At 37.3% G+C, this 20,571-nt stretch overlaps 1 protein-coding gene across 6 annotated transcripts in view; it reads right to left on the minus strand.

The window, feature by feature from the left end:
- Positions 1–423: 423 nt before the first annotated feature.
- samd4a (sterile alpha motif domain containing 4A) overlaps positions 424–20,571 on the minus strand; it is a 57,939-nt gene continuing 37,791 nt past the window's right edge. For 5 of the 6 annotated variants that reach the window (XM_067455799.1, XM_067455803.1, XM_067455802.1 and 2 more), the window contains 10 exons: positions 18,399–18,653; positions 17,482–17,591; positions 15,154–15,240; positions 14,196–14,421; positions 13,959–14,044; positions 12,780–12,892; positions 11,017–11,215; positions 9,956–10,082; positions 6,619–6,702; positions 424–3,126 (listed from right to left, as the gene is read on the minus strand). In XM_067455799.1, coding sequence (XP_067311900.1) covers positions 3,098–3,126; positions 6,619–6,702; positions 9,956–10,082; positions 11,017–11,215; positions 12,780–12,892; positions 13,959–14,044; positions 14,196–14,421; positions 15,154–15,240; positions 17,482–17,591; positions 18,399–18,653 — 1,316 coding nt within the window. In that variant the 3' untranslated portion in view covers positions 424–3,097. The remainder of the gene's footprint in view (positions 3,127–6,618; positions 6,703–9,955; positions 10,083–11,016; positions 11,216–12,779; positions 12,893–13,958; positions 14,045–14,195; positions 14,422–15,153; positions 15,241–17,481; positions 17,592–18,398; positions 18,654–20,571) is intronic. The other variant, XM_067455804.1, reaches the window with a different exon arrangement.

A 20,571-nucleotide genomic window follows, 5' to 3' on the forward strand; every position in this document is an offset into this window, starting at 1 on the left:
ATGTAGATCTTTTTTAAAACACTGTTACAGCATCTGCAATTTTGCTGCATGCTTGCAGTCGAACGCATTTTGGACAAAACAAATTTTCTTCCAGCTCGTCGCGCGAAAAACAGTTCAACAAACCACCAGAGTAGAGTTCGCGTCATACTCTGCTATCCAATCACGAGCGAGCAGCATTGAACTACGCAATAATGACGAAACACATTTAACACAGCTGAGGTGAAAATCAGCAACAAAATAACAGTGAAAAATGGCACAACTGCGAGAAAAAAAACCTTTTTTAAAGAAAGAAAGAAAGAAACTTGGCTCTTTGTTAACGACATGTGACAATATATATATATATATATATATATATATATATATATATATATATATATATATATATATATATATATATATATATATATATAAACATATTTCGTTAAAATACACCATCCGGCGAGAGTTAGCTAAATAAAAGCATTTAGAGATACTCACAAGAAAGGAAAAAGAAAATAAAACAACAATATTAAAACAAAAAACTATTAGGTATGTGTATTTTTTTTTAGGGTTTTTTTGTTTGTTTTTTGTTTTTTTGATAAAGAACACAAATTTGGAAAACAAAACGTCAAAAAATAACTAGGTTGTTATTTGAGATGTACTTATGGTTACCAGCCATAGCAAAAGTTAATACACAAGGTATCTTAAATAATACATCTAATGAATACAATAACCTCTGCATCAATAATAGAAAAGAATAAATAATCATTTGAATCTGCTAATTGTTTTCAAATGGCAGTGATGAGTGGCTTAATACACAAAAACAAATGCACCTCAAGATGCACAAGATGCCACATGATGGTTTGCTAACATGCTTTGTAAAACACCGGCTACCATTTTGTTTAAGGCATTTCATGCACTTTATAAACTCTAGTTTGGAGGCACCAACTCGCTTATGAAGCTGACACTGCATAGTCAACATTCTTTCTTTTAGGCAGCTTTAACCATGTCGGTTGCCACTCGATGAATGTGAAAGTGCCTCTTTACTGTCTGTTTACTGTCATGACCGGTTTCTTTGGATGAGCCGAAAAGCATAAAACACTTGAGGTGTGGGTAGGTGCATCAAGTTGCAGGCCGGCAACACGAGGACTACAAGGTACAACCGCCCTCTGGTGTGGGAATTGTGGGGGATTTGGGGGGAGGGCAAAGCTTGCTAGTCCAGTTCCTTCTCCCCGCCTGCTCCCCTCTGCCCTTGATTCACACCGTGTTGCTGATGAGAGTCTATTGCACGTTATTGCGAATTCACTTTTGATGGTTTCAGCAAGGATTCACAGCACCAAGGGCACGAAAAGCAAAGTTATTATTGGAAAAACTCTAAATAAGGTACATTAACAATCACTGAAAACCCTCATAAAGGGAAATTGACTTTGAAAAAAACAACAAAAAACTCTCAGACCCTTCCCATGCAGAAAATCAGATCTTCACTTGTAAGAGTCCAAAACTAAAAGCTCATTTCTTATTGTAAACTTTCTACTTTTTATACCTGGCATGATTAACTAATGGCTGATATTAAGACAATACTGTAAAAAAGACTAGCCTCATTTATTGGTAACTATTGCACAGTTTCACCACAAGGCGGCGCTCTGTACTAATAACTGGTGCATTAGTGTTATATCCGCATACATTTCAATGTGACATATATCTCTCCCTGTTGCTCCAACAGTCTATGTCCTGCTGACATAATGTACCACGCATGTGATATCCCAAATACACAGACACAAGCTGAAACGTCCATATGACAATCTGTAAAACGTTATTTTTTTAAGGTGATATAGTTACACATTACTTCATGTACTTACTATAATAACAGTAAATTATACATAATAGTAACTATATAGTAAGTACATGTAGTTAATTAATATTACTCAATACTTATTTGAGTAATAACAATGTAACTACGTCAGCTTAAAATAAAGTGTAACCCTGAAATCTTCCCAAAAATCGCCACACGTCACTCTACGGCTGTGCATTTAAAGATGAAAAATGCAATGCATAATATATCTCCAGGCCCAGACAGAATTCCCACAGTATCTGAACAAACGTCATTCATGAAATTGTACACATCTCTCTAGTGTTTATGCTTTAAGCCACCAATAAAAGGTATATCATTTTTTTGATCTAAAGATATTTTATTTATTTATATTTTAATATATATCATATTAAAATATAAAATATTCCTGCAAATTCTGCCCGGACCTGTGCACCTCTGACCTAAGTGTTCACCTGCGCCTCTTCAACCTTTCTATCTACTTGCATTTGCTGGCATTTCTCCCATATTCCACTCCTCTGACCTCCTGATCTCCCTCGACCTCTGTTCCTTACGTCAGAATTCCCCGCTCCCTCCACAGACACTTCCACTCACATCACTTCCTGTTTCCTTTCTCATCGCCGCTCTCACGTTCCCTCTCTTTCTTCTGAGTACCATCCGTAGCTCTGACTGTCTTTGTAGTGTTGTAAATCAGCTTTCCTGCTGGCACAAAAGAAAACTAGAACATTAAATACAAACACAATTGTAAACTATGAAGCCGTTTAGGAACCTAAAGCTGTACACCGTCCTCGGATTTGAACAATTACTGTTTTGATATCCTTGACAGTAATGTGTAAACATACCGTGACATTATATTTTTAGCATCTGCAAAGAGGTACAGATATCTAATCTGTTACTACATGTCTACATGTCATCTGGTTTCGTCTGCTGGTTGGTTTGGATTTTGTGACGTTCCAGACAGCCACCTGAACGTTGACTCCGTTGCTTTACGGACCCCCTCTAATGGCCTGCCTTCACGAAGACCCTTTGCTGCGTTCTTCTATGGAAGTTTTGAAGATGTAATTTTCTCCCAAAATTGAATGTAAACACTGAAGTAGCCATGGTGACAGAACTTTCAGTAAATGGCACTGTGTAGACCATGCCCCACGTCTCCTATTGGCTATTGCATTGGTAGGTTAGCTGGTGGGGGGGTGGGAGGGGGGTTTATAGACAGAGGGGCTTGTGACCTCTTGATGACCTTTCCCCTTGCTGCCAGGCATGCCGTCTCCCTGTGCGCCCTCTTCTCTTTTCTCAGATGGTTGAAGTTCGATCAACCCCATCTATGGAAACAATCGACAGTTTTTGACTACTATCACAGTGCACCTGAAAACCCTTCTGGAAATGCTCACCCCCCCAAAAATGTAAATTTCTTTTACTCAATCATGTTCCATTTAAAAGTTTAGGAACATAAGTCTTTAATGCCACTTCATCAAGTGAAAATTACAGTAAAAATTGAAATATTGTGAAATATTACAATTCCAACAAACTGTTTTATATCGTAATATATTTTAAAATGTAATTTATTCCTGTGAAGACAAAGCTGAATTTTCAGCATCATTCCTCCAGTCTTCAGTGTCACATGACCCTTCAGAAATCATTCTAATATGCTGATTTGCTGCTTTAGAAAAATTTCTGAATATTATCAAACTGTATTAAAATAATTCAGGACCTTTTTATGAAAAGAAAGTTCAAAAGAACAGCATTTATTTAAAATTAATCGTTTGCTCTTTTGTGCTATTATAAATGTCACTTTTGATCAATTTAATGCATCCTTGCTGCAAAAAGTAACAATTTCTATGAATAAAAAACCCCGAAACAAAACAAACAACCTTTTAAATTGCAGTGTAAATGATATAAATAAGAAAATACAGTATATTGCCAAAACGTTTTGGTACGCCTGCCTTTACATGTACATGAACTTTAATGACATTCCATTCTTAATCCATAGGGTTTCATATGGAGTTGGCCCACCCTTTGCAGATATAACAGCTTCAACCCTTTTGGGAAGGCTTTCCACAAGATTTAGGAGGGTCTTTATAGAAATTTTTGACCATTCTTTTAGAAGTGCATTTGTGAGGTCTGATGTTGAACGAGAAGGCCTGGCTCGCAGTCTCCGCTCTAATTCATCCCAAAGGTGTTCTATCAGGTTGAGGTCAGGACATAGGCCAGTCAAGTTCCTCCACACCAAACTCGCTCATCCATTTCTTTATGGACCTTGCTTTGTGCACTGGTACGCAGTCATGTTGGAACAGAAAGGGACTATTCCCTGTTGAACTGTTCACATTAGTTGGGAGCATGAAATTGCATCTTGGTACGATGAAGCATTAAGAGTTCCTTTCACTGGAACTAAGTGGCCAAGCCCAATCCCTGAAAAACAACCCCACACCATAATCCACCCTCCAACAAATTTTACACTTGCGGTCAGGCAAGTACCGTTCTCCTGGCAAATGCCAAACCAAGACTCATCCATCAGATTGCCAGACAGAAAAACAGCATTACATCACTTCAGAGAACACTGCTCTAGAGTCCAGTGGCAGTGTGCCCTACACCTGCATCTGACACATCGCATTGCACTTGGTGATGGAAGGCTTGGATGCAGCTGCTCGGCCATGGAAACCCATTCAATGAAGTTCTTTACACACTGTTCTTGAGCTAATCTGAAGGCCAGACAAAGTTTGGAGATCTGTAGCTACTGACAGCAGTAAATTGGCGACTTCTGCACACTGTGCCCCTCAGCATGCGCTGGCCCTGCACTGTGATTTAACATGGCCCACCACTTTATGGCTGAGTTGCTGTTGTTCCCAATTGTTTTAACCTTTGTTATAATAAAACTATCAGTTGACCATGGAATATTTAGTAGCGAGGAAGTTTGGGAATAAAGTTATTGCACAGGTGGCAACCTATTACGGTACCACGCTTGAATTCCCTGAGAGCGACTCATTCTTTCACAAATGTTTGTACATGCGTCTGCATGCCTGAGTGCTTGATTTTATACACCTGTGTCCATGGAAATGATTGGAACACCTAAATTCAATGATTTAGAGGGGTGCCCCAATACTTTTGGCTACATAGTATATCAAGCACAGGACTTCTGGGAAGCCACTTTGAGTGACTCAGTGAATCTGTTTTTCTTTGCTTCTGGTTCATTTAAAATGGATTGGACTTCCCAACCGTACAGTTTAACATAGCAAGCTGTCTCATTCTGCGTAATGAGGGCACCAAAACTCCCAGGCAGGCTGCTGACCAGAGGAGCTGCAGGTCCTGGGGCGGGGGTGGGAGGTGGGGGAGTCTAGGGGTATGTTGCCACAAGAACACTACTGGCTCTGTTGGCAGCTGTGGAGCGAGCGGGGCATTCCTGAGCTCACCGCAGAGCTGCCCACTGCTTCTGCCCGTCTCCCTGATTCAGCCTGTCTGCCTGCCTCTCTCCTGTCTCTCTCGCTGCACTCCCCTAACACAAAGCTGTGCTTGTCCCGCGCCAAGCCCACTGCACTGAAAGCCTCTGTGTCAGCTCTGAGAGAAAAAGCACTCTTTATGCAAAGAAAACCTCCACTTCACATGGGAAATGCTCACTGCATTGATCCTGCGACGTGTGGATACTTCCCGCCTGAAACTGATAGTCACAATATTTCCTGCCTTTGAAGATTGTTGTGTCTGATGCGTCTTCACCAAAGAAACACCTCAAAAAGTTCAATTAAATGCTGTGGAGAAGAAAAAAAGCTTTTCCCCTTGAACAATTTCAAAGGGAAAACGAGGACTTCGGTTTACTTCAGAAGAGTTTTTGACCTTTTAAATGAGTGTCAGAGGGGATGATCCCGACAGAAACGTTTTCCTGTGGGGTTTCATGATGCTGTCGTAGTCAGCATAGATCCAAACCATTTCCTCAAATTCCGTTCTCATGGATTAAATCAGAGAGTTTTGTCGCACAGATTGGTAAACAAACATTATGAAATACTAACAACATCCTCATTCATCAGCTTGTTTCAATAGACGAGTATTAGGGTACAGTTTTAGACATCAAGATGTGGAAATATCTTCAAGTAGCATACAGACAGTGTTTAACTACTACTAGACAAGTACTTCCTGTTTCCAGAGATGGACATGTCAATATCTGAATAAGATAGTAGACAAGTTGTTTAATGTTTTTTAAAGGTGGATATGTCAATGTCATTAAATAAATGGTTCAAACTATTTTGGATAAACTGTTTTGTAACTGCTAACTTTTCCTTAAATCATTTATTCTGTTGACATGGAAAGCAAATGACAGGTTCAAATCCAGTTATTTATTCAAGGTATTTATTCAACACTGATCAAATGTTTATTGTAGGATAATCCTTAACTCTTAAAATGTTGAACAGAACTACACTTATATTTTTTTGTGTTTAAAATAAGTCTCTTAAGCTCATCAAGGCTACATTTATTTCACAGAAATTCAGTAAAAAAAAACAACTATGTAATATTGTGAAATATTATTACTCTTTTCTATTTTAATATAATTTAAAATGTAATTTATTCCTGCTCTGGCAAAACTGCTTTTGTGGAAGCCATGATACATTTTTCCTAGGATTCTTTAATGAATATAAAGTTTAAAATAACAGCATTTAAGTAAAATATATATATATTTTTTTTAAATTTTAATTTAAAAAATATAAAACTTTGTGGGGGGTTTTGGGGGATCTTACTTACCCCATAACATTTGAATTGTAGTGTACTTGTCATAACATGATTAAAATCTTTTGGGTGAACTATAAACTGAACAAGAAGTGGACACATACCTCCCAGAGCGTGTTCGGTCATGCTGAGACACAGAGACTCCAACCGGTTATTGATGTCTGGCTCAGTGACAGGCATGTGTAAATCTGCAAAATGATAAACAAACTGTGTAAACTTTAACAAATTATGACAATACACAACACATTACAAGCCAAGTGAGGTCTGCATGACACTGACTGATGTCTAACATACCATATAATACAGAAAAAAATGGTTTTGTGCTTTTTAAAGACATGAAGATAAGGAACAGAACATACAGATACCGAACCTAATGGCATAGGGATATACTCACAACTTGATTGGCCGGCTTATATTACTTATATTTAGTGACGGAAATTACCGAACATCCAAAACAATGCTGTGTGCTAAATTTGCTCGTTGTATGTGCGTACATATGATGGTAATTTTACCAGCTGAGAACTCGTGAAAAGCTTATAAAATGTGTAAAGTAGTCAAAACAGAAGCATGAATCCATCCGTCACACAAAGATCAGCTGTGAGGAGATGAGGTTCTGAAGTGTCCCCCTTGCCTCAATCAAGCGTTAAGTGCTGTGCTTAAAAGCACAATAGATTCAGGTCACCCCTTGTCAGGGTCAAACCTTTAACCTTAAAGTTAGTAGCCCAGTACTTATAGATCAAAACAGGTTCTGATCTGACAAAGATTTCATCCTTTTTTTGACCATTAACCCACTTAGACCTTCCCAAGCAAGAGAAAAAAGCCTAACAAAGGTCTATTTCAAACTTCTTAAAGTGTCCTATTCACATCCTAGTCATTACGCCTGCTACAATTAATCAATAGCTCCAAATTGCTGCCTTAATTTTCAAAATTCACAGCCATTATGCTTGCAAATTGCACTGAACTGATTATGAACTGATTGTGTGCATAGTTCCCGCAGTAGTACACTGGACTACAGTGAGATCTCTGTTGTAAAAGAGTTGATTCAGTCTCAGTGGGGCGGACTCTGGTTGCTCAGGACTCCTGCAGCGCTACTTGGGCTGGCCTTTACAGTGCTCGTCTTTAGCTGAGTCAACTGCAAATGGGCCTTTGAAAATCCCTTGTGGGAAGGAAGAGCTGAGTTAGGCAACCACTGGCTGGACGGAACAGACAACCTGCTATTTTTAAGCATTAAATCCTGTAAGGCCCCTCAAGTCTCTTTCACAGTGCTCCCGCTTTGATGCCTTTGACTCAATCAAGGCATTAATATGAACACATTTGGATGGGCGGCAATGCGAAAATGAGGGGGACGAGTCGGAGAGAGAAAGTTGCAGGCACAAAGAAAGTCATTGTAACATGCAACCTAGCACACAAAAACACTGTACACACTCCCATGCATAGCCTCTCTTTCTTCTTCGAAAGGGGTTGGGTATTTTTTGTAAATCCACGAGAACGGAGCAAACTGAAGGAAGCGAGTTTCAGCTGCAGTCAGAGTGGAGCACAGGCAGAGAGGAACATCTGTCTGCTCGAATGTGTGTCAGTGGAGCACACACAGCACAACGCCGGGGAGGATGGTGCGATATGGGAAGAACATGGAAAAGTTTCGCTTAAAATATGTGACACGGTTTTAGTCAGAAGAAAGAAACCGTGTCTGACTACTAGCAAATATTAGATCCTGTTTTTACCTGACAAAAGCCATTCTATACTTCTGTAGGGTTTTGTTTTAGCCCATAAATAAATACATTTATAATAAGGCCTTAATAATTGGTTTTCAATTTATTATCCTTTAAAGCTACACTGTGTAACTTTTTTAGTTTATTCTTAGCTAAAAACACTTAGTTCTTTCAGAAATATATGTGCTCATTAATGTATATTTACTTCTTTCAAGTAATAAAGTATTATTTTAAATATAGATATAAATAAAGTATATTTATAATATGCCATTGAAAATACATACGGGTGAGGGTTTGAATGTCGGTCGCCATGTTGCCGCATAGGCCGTAAAAAAATATGGACGACTCGACATCATCCGTTTCCGCTTGCCATAGTTGAAGCTTTCAGGCGGCCTGCACGGCGCTGACATCTTGGGACCGAGTCTGCGCAGTAGAGATTTCGGGACCGGAGTTGCGCAGTAGAGCGCAGGAAGTAGAGCAGGAAGTACAGCTGCGATATCAAAAGCCCGCCCACACTCTCGCAAATGCAGAACAATTAATTATGTTGGTGTGAAATAAACAGTTATGGAAATGTAGAAATTAAAGCTAAAGCTCCAATCTGCTCCCAAAAATTCCGAAAAAAGTCCGTTAGTGCCTCAGTGAGAACTTCACCCAGAGAAGACGTCAGTCTCAGCTGTCAATCATGACTTCACACCCCCCGTTTTTTATAGCATTAAATAACTAACCAAAACTAAACTTATTTTAAAAACGAACACTTGAAATGAAATCATCGTGATGATAACTGCCTTCAGTGACATAAACTAACTCTGGGGAAAAAATATTTGAGGTGTTATTTTATCGTTTAGTTTGTTTGCGTCCATTAGAAAACACAGAGGGGCGGCTATACTGGGACCGGTCACCGGGGGGTGATCGAGGCGTGAACGCTTCAGTTTCTGAGAGGGGTACTGCAAGCCTGTGTTTCCCCTCCATCTTGAAAGTACATTAGCCAAAGAGGGACATATCCGTAAACTCAAGCTTCGCCTTTCGCGTTTTAACACTCGATGGCACCGTGTCAAATGTGAAGAGGGGGATTGCCATGTTAATCTTGGACTAAATCGGCCACCGTAGGAGTTAAAACAAAATCAGAATTGAGAGGAACAGAAACTATTATTCACTGGATGGTCATATAGCTTTTCACCGCTAGATGGGGGAAAATATCACACAGTGTAGCTTTAACTGATCATTTATTTCTGTGATGCAAAGCTGAATTTTCAGGATCATTCCTCCATTCTTCAGTGTAATAACCAAAAGGTAAACATAACATATAGATAAAACATCAACATATAAAAAATATTTAAGCATACAGTACATAAAATAAATACATAAATATATATTTTTAATAAAAAATATTTTTTGTCTTAATTTCTTTAACTTTTTGATAATAATTATTATTTAAAAAATAATTGGTGGTTAGTTAGCACTATAATGTAGTCCAGAAAAATGCACACTTGAAAGATCATTTTTAATTTTTATGCACAGCCAAAAAAGAGAAAGAAAATGATGGCACTGAGTTTTTTTTTAATTATATTTTTTTTAAATCTTAGAGCTCCTTAAACTGGAGAAAAAGATTTTGAAACTGTTGCCTCTCTTAAGTAATCTGGGTTTTTTGGGCTCAGAGATGATGGTACTGCATCTTCATCTGACCACACTGTGAGTTACACATGATCAGTGTGTTTGAGTTCCTGTCTCTTACCTGTTTGCTGGAACATGGCCATGGTGTGTGGGTTGGTATGGACGGGTAGTGATCGAGTCCTCTGAACTGAACTGTGGGTGCGGCTGGGCATGCTGTTACTGCCCCCTGGGTTGGCAAACCACAAACCCTAACAAAAAAAACACCAATGTCAACCAAATGACATTCACACATCATACTACAATCTGTGCTCGTATGAATGTTAGGACTGACATAATAGACAGAAAAACAATAACAAACAACAAAATTCATTAGCCAAAAAATAAAGACGAAAAAAAAGGATAATATATGAAAAAACGTTTCACCAATTATAAAACCTTTTAATGTTCTAAACATAAAATTACTATTTATAAAAGCAGTCATTAAACACAGTGTCACTGGGTAAATATGGGGTAAAAACATTTTCATTTTGGGATGATATATGTAATTGACGTAACTGATCGTTTCGTAAGATTCATCCATTCATGGAGTGATTTGATGTGAATAAACCCTTTTAACCTGCCTATCCTACTTTCATTCACTCTCACTCCCTTCTTTTGACTCCCTCTCCCCCCTTTCCTGGCCCTCCCGTACAGAGGAGCAGGGAAAAACAGGAAATGCCTGTGCACTGTTCTCACTGCCTCTGACGAGCTCCCTCTCTCTCACTCACTCTTTCTTTCTATTTCTCCTCTTCTTTTCTCCCCTCCCCTCTTTCTCCTCCCTCCAGTCGTACTTCTCCCCACATGACTCATCGGCTGTTTCGCGCACCTAACCCCACCGTCCACAGACTCTGAACCAGGGAGGCAGTTGGAACTTCCTCCCATTGTACGCGTGCCTAGAAAAATGTTTGAGCAGACACGCAAGAATGCCAGGTTATCACTACGCTTCCAAAACCCAATCCTCAGTTGTTCCATTCAACAGTGATGTTGGATTTCTGGAATGCTGTAAATTGCCTCCAGCTCTATCCACTTCAAAAACTAGTGCTCCCTTCAGTTTGAAGTGGTAATAGAGTCATTTGCACTTTGGGTTTGGTGTTGTTGAAAGCCACCGTGAGGGCACTAGGGCACATTTGTGAAATGACAAACCTGTCTGCCCTGTTTCAGGCCGGTAGGAGTGCTGCTGCTGCTCCGGGGGGTTGGTCCGAACAGGCCGGTGGTACCCAAAAGGCCAGGTCTTACACCAGGCAAACTCCGCATCTGATACTGCCGTAAGTTTCTCCGGGTGGGAACGCCGCTGCCTACACAGCCCGTGGTTGGGAGGGAGTTGGACTGACCATAGCGGCTGCTGGAATGAAACAAGCAGACAGTGTCGTAAAATATACAGAAAATAGAAGAAAAAAAAAATCGATATTATTTAAACATATATATATATATAAGCACGTCTATTTGATAGGACCACACAGGCCAGTGTTTGCGCCCCACGTGCATCAGTGAGCCTTGGCCACCTATGACCTTGTCGCCGGATTCACCACTGTTCGTTCCTTAGACCAGTTTTGATAGATCCTGACCACTGCAACACCCCACAATAGCTGCAGCTTTGGATATTCTCTGACCTAGTTGTCCAACCATCACAGTTTGGCCCTTGTCAAACTCGCTCAAATAATTTTTCCTGCTTCTAACACATCGACTTTGAGGACACTTGCTGCCTAATATATCCCACCCACTAACATGTGCTATGATGAAGAGATAATCAGTGTTATTCACTTCACCTGTCAGTTGTCATAATGTTATGCCTGATCAATGCATTTGTATATACACCAATCAGGCATAACATTATGACAGTATTCTTTAGCAATATTATGTTACTTTTAAGGCACTGTAAAAAAACCTTTTTTTTTAAAGAGTGTAGAGTTGAATTGATTAATTTCTTTAATGTGTTGACAGCCCTACTTTCTATAAAAAGAGGCTGAAAACAAGCAAATGTTTTGGTTATGATTTTGGCAGAAGTACAAGATGAAAAACTGTGTAGGAGGGCATTACAGTATTGACTTTGACAACGGGGACCATAAAGTTACAAAGGTTGTGAACCACTGATGTAGAAGTCTGTAATGCCTCACGCTGCAACATAAAATCGGAGATTCTTGCTGAGTATCATATGCTCTATTTTCAGACCCTGATGCAATCCAGTAGGGAGTGACGGCATACCGTGACTCATGGTTCCAAACACTTCTGTGTGGTTTGTGGTATCCGATCATCATTAAAGTCTTAGTCCAATAAATAAAAACACAGATGGCAATAATTCTGCCCTAAATCAATCAACATATGACAGGGTAAACCTCAAAAGTACTGTTCTAGCCTAATGTCGGTTCTCAGTCCACTGTATGATGCAATTTGGTAAACTTTGTAACAAAACTGGGTTTCATAGGAAACACTGCCCTATTAATCAGATGACAGCTGTCATGGTGAAAATCTTCCACTGAAATGTACTCAATCATTAACAAATCAATGATAATGTACAGTTGACCAGTGGGTTTATTACAATAATGACTGATGAAAAAATAGAATACTATGTTTAGATGTAGAAGTACCCATTTATTTCATTTGTTGATTGAAATTTGATGTTTTATTGTATTTTTCTTCAGCATGTTTTGGCTTGGGTCAAACTTACCCCAAATCGGAAATCCTGAATAACAATATATTTTTGAAGGGTCCATTTTAGAATAAAATAGAGGGTTAAAACTTCAGTAATATTGGTCTAAAGGGTTTTAATATGTAAGAGGAATATGTGAAAAATAATATGAGTTTTTTTCAATATCAGGGTCAATATCTCGGGACAGAAGAAAAGTAAATCTCAACAGAAACAAAAAGTTCAATTGCATGCTGCTAATGACCTCCAAAATTCACTCTACCTTCGTCTCTGTCCTGTTAAGTCCAGGAGAGTTTTCCGTGAAATTGACCGGAACTGCACCTGCACCTGCTGTTTCCATGATAACAACCTCTTCTTCTGCGTCTCTGTGAAGGCCTGCGAGGGGTGTGAGACGTCAGAGCAGTGAGGGGTGGCAGACTCAACACTGCTCACCATGAACATAACACCTCATACGTTGTTATGTCTAATGGGAGTGTGTGTGATTTGTTCAGCTGTTTTAATAATAAGAATAATACAAACCAATTAAAGGAATGTATGCAGGCAATTTGTAGACAATAACAGTCTCCCACAAGAAACTAAAGCAGTTTTGTATTTTGATTTAGATAAAAATACCTAATACATACATGCCAAACCTGGCCATCACAATTGTTGTGAGTAAGTTCATATTTATTAGCTTTGACACCTGAAAAAAAAAATCTTCTGCAGTCTTCCTGATAAAAAGACCATATTTTGATGACAATATACCAATACAAATTTAATCCAATCAAATGCTCTTTGAAATGACAATGTCCCATCTCTTGAAATTAGAGAAGCAACTAATATTTTACTATAATGATTCACAAATTCATGGGTCTTGTACTACGGCTATTTAAAATCAACATAAAACAGAGTGCACAACAGTGTTATTTTATTATTATTAATATACTATTATAGTATTTATAAAGATTTATATATATATATTATATATATATATATATATATATATATATATATATATATATATATATATATATATATATATATATATATATATATATATATATATATACATACATACATACATACATACATACATGTCTTTGTTTTTATTACCTTAGTAAAATATTTCCATTTAGCTTTAATTTTTTTTTCTGTTTAAGTGCTTTTTATATTTCAAATTAAACTTATTTCAGCTAGTTGCCAAGGTAACATTTCTATCTAATATAAATTTTTGTTTTATTTAATACTTTAAATAGTAATTTAGTATTATTAATATACTATTTTGTATTTATTAATTAATTGAATAAGATATTTTTATATATGTTATATGATATTCAACAAGGAAGGACTTGATCGTCTCCACTGGGAATTTATTGGATAATAAAAAGCAGATACATTTTTCACAATAAGACCCAAAATGTTCATGTATTAAGAAAGTTATTTTGCTTTCATGAACGCTTACCTCATGAATTAGGCACTTATCAATAAGCTGTAGGTAGGAACTAATGTTCTCCTCATCTGACCCGGAGACAAGGAGTTGTGTGCAAACTGTCACAAAGAAAGGCAAAAGCTGTTTCAGCATTGAGTTTAACATGACTTTCAGTCTCATATGTGAACTCTCAGCAAGATAAAATGATGATTTAAACAATCCTAAAAGCCTCAAATGGTTCTAAAATTACGGGAAGAACTACATGTGAACCTTTGCCCATGACGCGAGTAAACTGAGCAGGGATGTCCCCCTCAACTATGACCCTGCCCTCAGTCTCTCCTCCGCCCAGGTGGGAGCTGGCGATGCTGCTCTTCCCCTCTGCACTCAGCAGGTGGCGCTGTGATGAGTCCTCTGTGCTGCAGACTTTAATGGGTGTCTGGATGATCTGGTGGAGCTCCTGCAAAGGAGCACGTAGATTCCCTCCCTCTAAAATATCCTGAAAGAGGAAGCGAGAGAGAGAGCGAGAGAGAGAGAGCGAGAGAGAGAGAGCGAGAGAGAGAGAGAGAGAGAGAGAGAGAGAGAGAGAGAGAGAGAGAGAGAGAGAGAGAGAGAGAGAGATGACAAATGAATGGATGCGAGCGCAGTTGTTATATTCAGGGTTGCGGTGCAGCATTATTTTGGACACTTCCATAAATTCAATACGGGCAACTCTCGGGTGGCGAGATATTTCAGACATGTAATGAGGCGGAAAATGACATGTGAGGACAAAATAAAGGTCTACCAAAAATACGTGCATGTTTGTTTCCCCGTCGCACGGTGCGACTCTAGTGGGGCTGACACATGCGGGACATTAAAACTTTAAATGGATCCGGCTATCAGGAGGAGGTGTCTTATTTCTGATGCTACAAATGCACCGAGATGGAAAGCTTGATGAAAAGGTTGCTCTGAAATTAGACATCTGGCTCCTTCCTGTCTCTTGTCGTTTCAAATATTGTCCTCGAATTAAATAGATAATGTTTTATAATTAACGTGAAAATTATATTAGCAGAGGTTTAAGCTCCAGAGTAAGTGTGGCACAGCAGTTAAAGATCAAGGCTGGAAACTGAAAGATTGAAGTGCAGTGCTACAGTGAAAACAGCATCTGCTGTACGAATGAATGCAAATGCAAAGTTTGTGATTGATAGGACTGGGTTGAAATAAACCGAGATGCAGAAAGAGAGGCTCTGACCTTCTCCAAACAGCGCAGCATGTTTTGTCGGTCTTTCAGCTTCTGAATACTGATGATGATCTTGTGCCGTGCCCCTTTAGTGACTTGCTATATCAGAGGAAAACAATGTTTAAAACACAATCTGACATGACATAAAAACTGACTGGTTGCATCTTGCCTTATAATATGCAACAATGCTACAACAGATACAATTTACAAATCTATAAATGTAGATACAAGATAGACAAAATATAAGACTCACCGACATTAATAGCTAATAAATAAACAAATTTCACACATAAAAACTTTGAGAAATTGGCAGAGTAACTTTTCCATTAAGGTCCCATATTTGTTATTCCACCAGTAATGGCTTTCTGTGTTTTATATGCATTGTTACCACAGTAGCTGTGCCGGAAATGCAGTATGGTACAACTAGTTGTGGGCACAAAATATTTGGAGCTAAATGCACTACATAGCTAGCAAGCTAGCTAAATCAAGATACTGTAATTGTGAGTATCCCTTGCATCATATAAATGACTAAAAGTAATTAAGTCTTGTGATTGGCTCAAACTCAACATATCCGTATCTTGTACATGCTGGAACCTCTCTGACAATGTTATTTTGTAACTTTAAGTTATTAAACCTGCTGGAGATGATCTGCAAAAATATTTTTTTAACATGTTTTCCAATATAAATACCTAAGCATTCATAAAACAAGATTCGTTAAGTTGAGAAAGAAAATGTCATTATACAGTATATGAAGCCTATTTTTAGAGATGTCAAATAAAACTGCCCTTTTAATGCTTAAATTATAAAATAAAGCCAATGGGGTAAGAAATATATTAAAGGAAAAAGTTTTTAGGATTTTTTAATGAACAGAAAGTTTACAGAACAGCATTTATCTGAAATATAAAACTTTTGCAACATTATAAATGTCTATACTGTCATTTGATCAATGTAATGCATACCTGCTAAATAAATTATTTCCCCCCAAAAAATATAAATAAAAGTCTTACCGACCCAAAACATTTAAATTGTAGTACAATGTTACAAAAGCTTTATATTTCAGATAAATACTGTTTGTTTAAACTTTCTGTTCATCAAAGAACCCTAAAAAAAAAGTTCACACAACTCTTCAACATTGATAATAGTCATAAATGTTTCTAGAGCAGTGAATCCTCATATTACTAGAATGATTTCTGAAGGATCATGTGACACTGAAGACTGGAGTAATGATGCTCAAAATTCAGCTTTGCATCACAGTAACATATATTCAAATACAAGTTTTTTTTAATATTTTAATAATATTTCACAATATTACAGCTTTTTGTATTTCTAATAACATGAATGCAGCCTTGGTGAGCAGGATATATTAAGGATGCAACAATTCAGTTAATCCACGGTTCAATACATACCACGGTTTTTGGTTCGTTTCGGTTTTTACTATTCTATTCTTAGGTGACAGGAACAGAAAGAGGTTAAGGAGAAATTGTTTATATTGCAATACTCTCTTTATTTAAGAGTTGAAAAACCTTAAACTTCACTTTACTTTAAAACAAAAAAAACCTTGTACACATTCCAACTAGTGTATTGTATACTATAAAATGCATATATATATATACAGATTTACAGTGGCAGCTCAGAGATGTACAGTAGCATTTTAATAAGAAATTGAATTAATAAATGTAGGCTAAAAATAAAACTACAGTCTTCAATATACAATATACATTGTTTAAAAGTGACTGTATTATTACTTTATTCAAGAGCAGTGATTGATTTCTCTTTTTCTTTTGTTGTTTTATTAACATAATTTTAGAGGTAAACTGTCCCTTTAAGGACAAGTGTTCACGACCTTCTCGCATCTCATATACAGGCACACACGATTTTACTTTCTTTTATTTTATATATAACTTTAGGAGAGAAATATAAATATAAATAATTAATTAAATGCAAAACTGAAAAAAAAAAAAAAAAACACAATTCACAAGCACGTATTGAACCATAAATGCCGTACCGAACGGTCCAATATTATATTGAGATATTATATTTATAATATAATATCGATATAAATAATTAAATGATAAATAATCATAATATTATATTTATTCGTCGTGACTGCATCACCACCTTGGGTGTGCATTATTTTTCTAAGAATTCTATGGCCCGCCTTCAATTATTCCATACATACATACATACATACATACATACATACATACATACATAGATATATATACACACAAATACATATATATAAACACACACACACAAACACTTGAAAATAAGACAAAAATGATGAGTAAACATTTTTTTTTTTTAAGTGTAACAATGAAGAGCAATGAGGGTACCAACCTGAGCTTCCAGCTGCTGCTCTGTCAGTGACATCATCTCATCATATGTCATGGTGGAGAAGAGTCCAGCGTACTTATGGAGACGGAGACTCTTCAGCCATGCCGGCACATCTGAGAGTGACATCACATTATTTCTTATGAAAGGCATTACAAGATATGATTTCATGTGAGTGAGCACATTTTTAAAGGCACAGTATATATGTTTCACCGCTAGAGGTCGCTTATTCAAAACAAAGGCATAGCTTGTTGATGGCGTGAATAAGCGTGGAATCATGGGAGTTGAAATCTTGACTCTCCGCCTCCACAGCCGACAGACTCAGGCAAAAATTATGTTCATGAATGAGCGAATGTATTTTATTAGCATTACGGCTTAGTTGGTGAAGCAGGACGCAATACGAACACTTGGGGGCTCAATGACTAAATGACATGCACTTCATTTTAAAATATATTGTATGATGTAGAAAGCTCTCTCTGATTATGCTATGTTAGCCACTTGACAGCATAGTGTTGTCTCTGGTAAAAACATTACTTACACTGAATCAAAAAAATAAGCGATTCAAAGACTTGGAATGTTGCGCTGTATAACAATGACTAGTTTTCTGTTGATAAACGTATATCCAAACAGTTTCTCATCTGTTATATAAAATGCATTCTATATTAAAGTGTCTTCAGAGATTCCATGGTTTCTTCGAAAATCAAGGTCAACAAAAATATATACCATTGTTCTAGTGCTTTTTGGATATTTTTAATAAAAAAACATCTTACATATTGTGCCTTTAAAGGTCTGAGCTCATCTTTATGACTCATTAGACCAATTATTTATTCCCATGAGCTGTTTACTTGTACTAAAATTTGTTTTAACATAGTCAGTCACATCCCTGTTTTAGTGAAATGCACACAAACAGTTTTTTGGCTCACCCCTCATTCCGCTGCCTTCCTCATGGAATGTACTTCGGACAGCAGCGTGTTCCTCCAGGTGCTCGCTGCCTCCACTGCCCGAGGACGCCACGCTGCTCTGAGGAGAGATGGGGGCGTGGTCGGGGGCTGGCCCGCGGGGACGCAGGTCTTCCTGGGAGAGCCACCCGTGCCCCAGAGGCTGGTTAGATCCGCCGCTCATCGGAGGGGTCAGAGACACAGAACGCCTCAGAGGACTGTGCTGCCCACCCGACAGGACTGTGAGAAAACAGACATGTGCCGTGAGTTTGGGCCATGGGGATCATCGTGAACAGGACTGTCAGGACTGTTATATTTCTGGAAACTTCTAACAAAAGCATCGAATTTACAAGCCACGTTTAGTAGCTCTGTTGTTACCAAGCAGACATAAGTGTGAACTTTTTAAAACACGCTATTTTCTGTCTAGTCAGTGTGGAAAATCTGGGGGACAAATAGCACAGTTGCTTTAAGTGGGCAAAATTATTTTGGACTGCAATGAATATGAGCAACAGGATATGATTTCATACTCCAGTGCTATTCTGAATAAATAATAATAAAATGAATTCAAAATGTAACAATATACCATCTACTCCATATTGCTGTGACACTTCAAACTATGCAGCTTTTATTTTAAATTTAAACGTTTTTTGATCTGACTAAACCCCCAAAATAAGAATTTCTTAGATGTTTAATTATTACATTAATTACAATACATTAGAATTTGCTTTTATATATTCAGTTTTCATTTTAGTTTGTAAGTTTAGTCATTTTTATTATTTTATATAAATATTTATCTAGCTTTACATTTATTTATTTCAGTTTTAGTTTTGCAAATTTTAGTACTTTAAATTAAATAATTTTATTTATGTTTTATGTTAGTTGCCAAGGTAATATTTTTCATTTTCATTCACATAGTACACCCTGAAAGGTAAATAAAGCCATATTTTACTATTTTGTCCCAATGCCCTATGTCCTTCTATCTTTTTCGGACCTCAAAAGCAGAAAATATTCCTGCACGGGGACGTGCCCGTCCATATAATGGCAGTGAATAGCGGCTGGGCTAAAACATTACGAAAATGCAAAGATGCGCAATGATACAGTGAGATGCGCGCCATATATGGAAAGTGTTCAGGGGGCGTGCTGTAAGGTTTTTTGCGAGAAAGAAACCGTATTATACAGTGAAAATACTGAGCTTGGATGTTATTCTGTGTGCGTTCCTGTAAGTGTGAGAGCCGTCAGCAGCCACACCTTTAACTAGACATGTGCCGATATAAATTTTTTATGTTGGGATTAATTGCTGAAGCTTTTATCATGGTATACGATATCACGATATTGAAATAAGTTGCAAAAAAAGTGTTGTCATAACAGCTTTAAGAGCTATTTTTGTAATAACAAAAACGAATCAAGAGAAAGAAATCAATGTTAAGTGGTCTCTTAATTTTTTCCAGAGCTGTAAAAGTAAAATTTTCGGCACATTCGGCACATGCTCAACAAACGTGACTCTCGTCTTTTCTATAAGGTAAATTATAAAAAATAATACTAATAATAAGGTAAACCTCGTGAGGTGAATATTGTGTACCGGTTGTGTGAGGGGCTTCTGAGTCAGTGCTGATGGCTCGCACGCACTCACTCAAAGGAATGCGCAGCGCACAGAGTAACAGCCAAGCTCAGTAATATGACTGAATAATATGGATTCTTATTTATTATTTTTTTAATTTCCGCTTTTTAATTTCAGCTTAAACTATCTCTTTAAGTTTTAGCTTTTCATCTAATGATCATATATCTAATGCTATATCATACATTTCAGCTTTATTTCAAATAATAATAATATAGAATTTTCGATTTAGTTAACAATAACAACACAAACTTTTAGTAGTTTACACAAACTTTTCAATGACTTTCCACAATCTTTACTGTGATGCATAAAACAATGCATTAAATAACAATACTAAGCACAAAAATGCTCATTTGTTTTATTCAGTTTTTTTATAACTTAGTACTGACAAACATCATAATTAACTTTAACTGCATGTTGTCATATGAACAGGCAGTCAGTAACTACAGTGATTTAAATTTCACAAAATAATGAAGTTATATAGTTAAACTGTCTGTTTTTTTGATTCACTGAAAAGAACCAATTCATAAGAGACATTCATTT

This window comes from Pseudorasbora parva, chromosome 10, assembly GCF_024679245.1.
Source record: "Pseudorasbora parva isolate DD20220531a chromosome 10, ASM2467924v1, whole genome shotgun sequence".
In the NCBI taxonomy this organism is placed as follows: domain Eukaryota; kingdom Metazoa; phylum Chordata; class Actinopteri; order Cypriniformes; family Gobionidae; genus Pseudorasbora; species Pseudorasbora parva.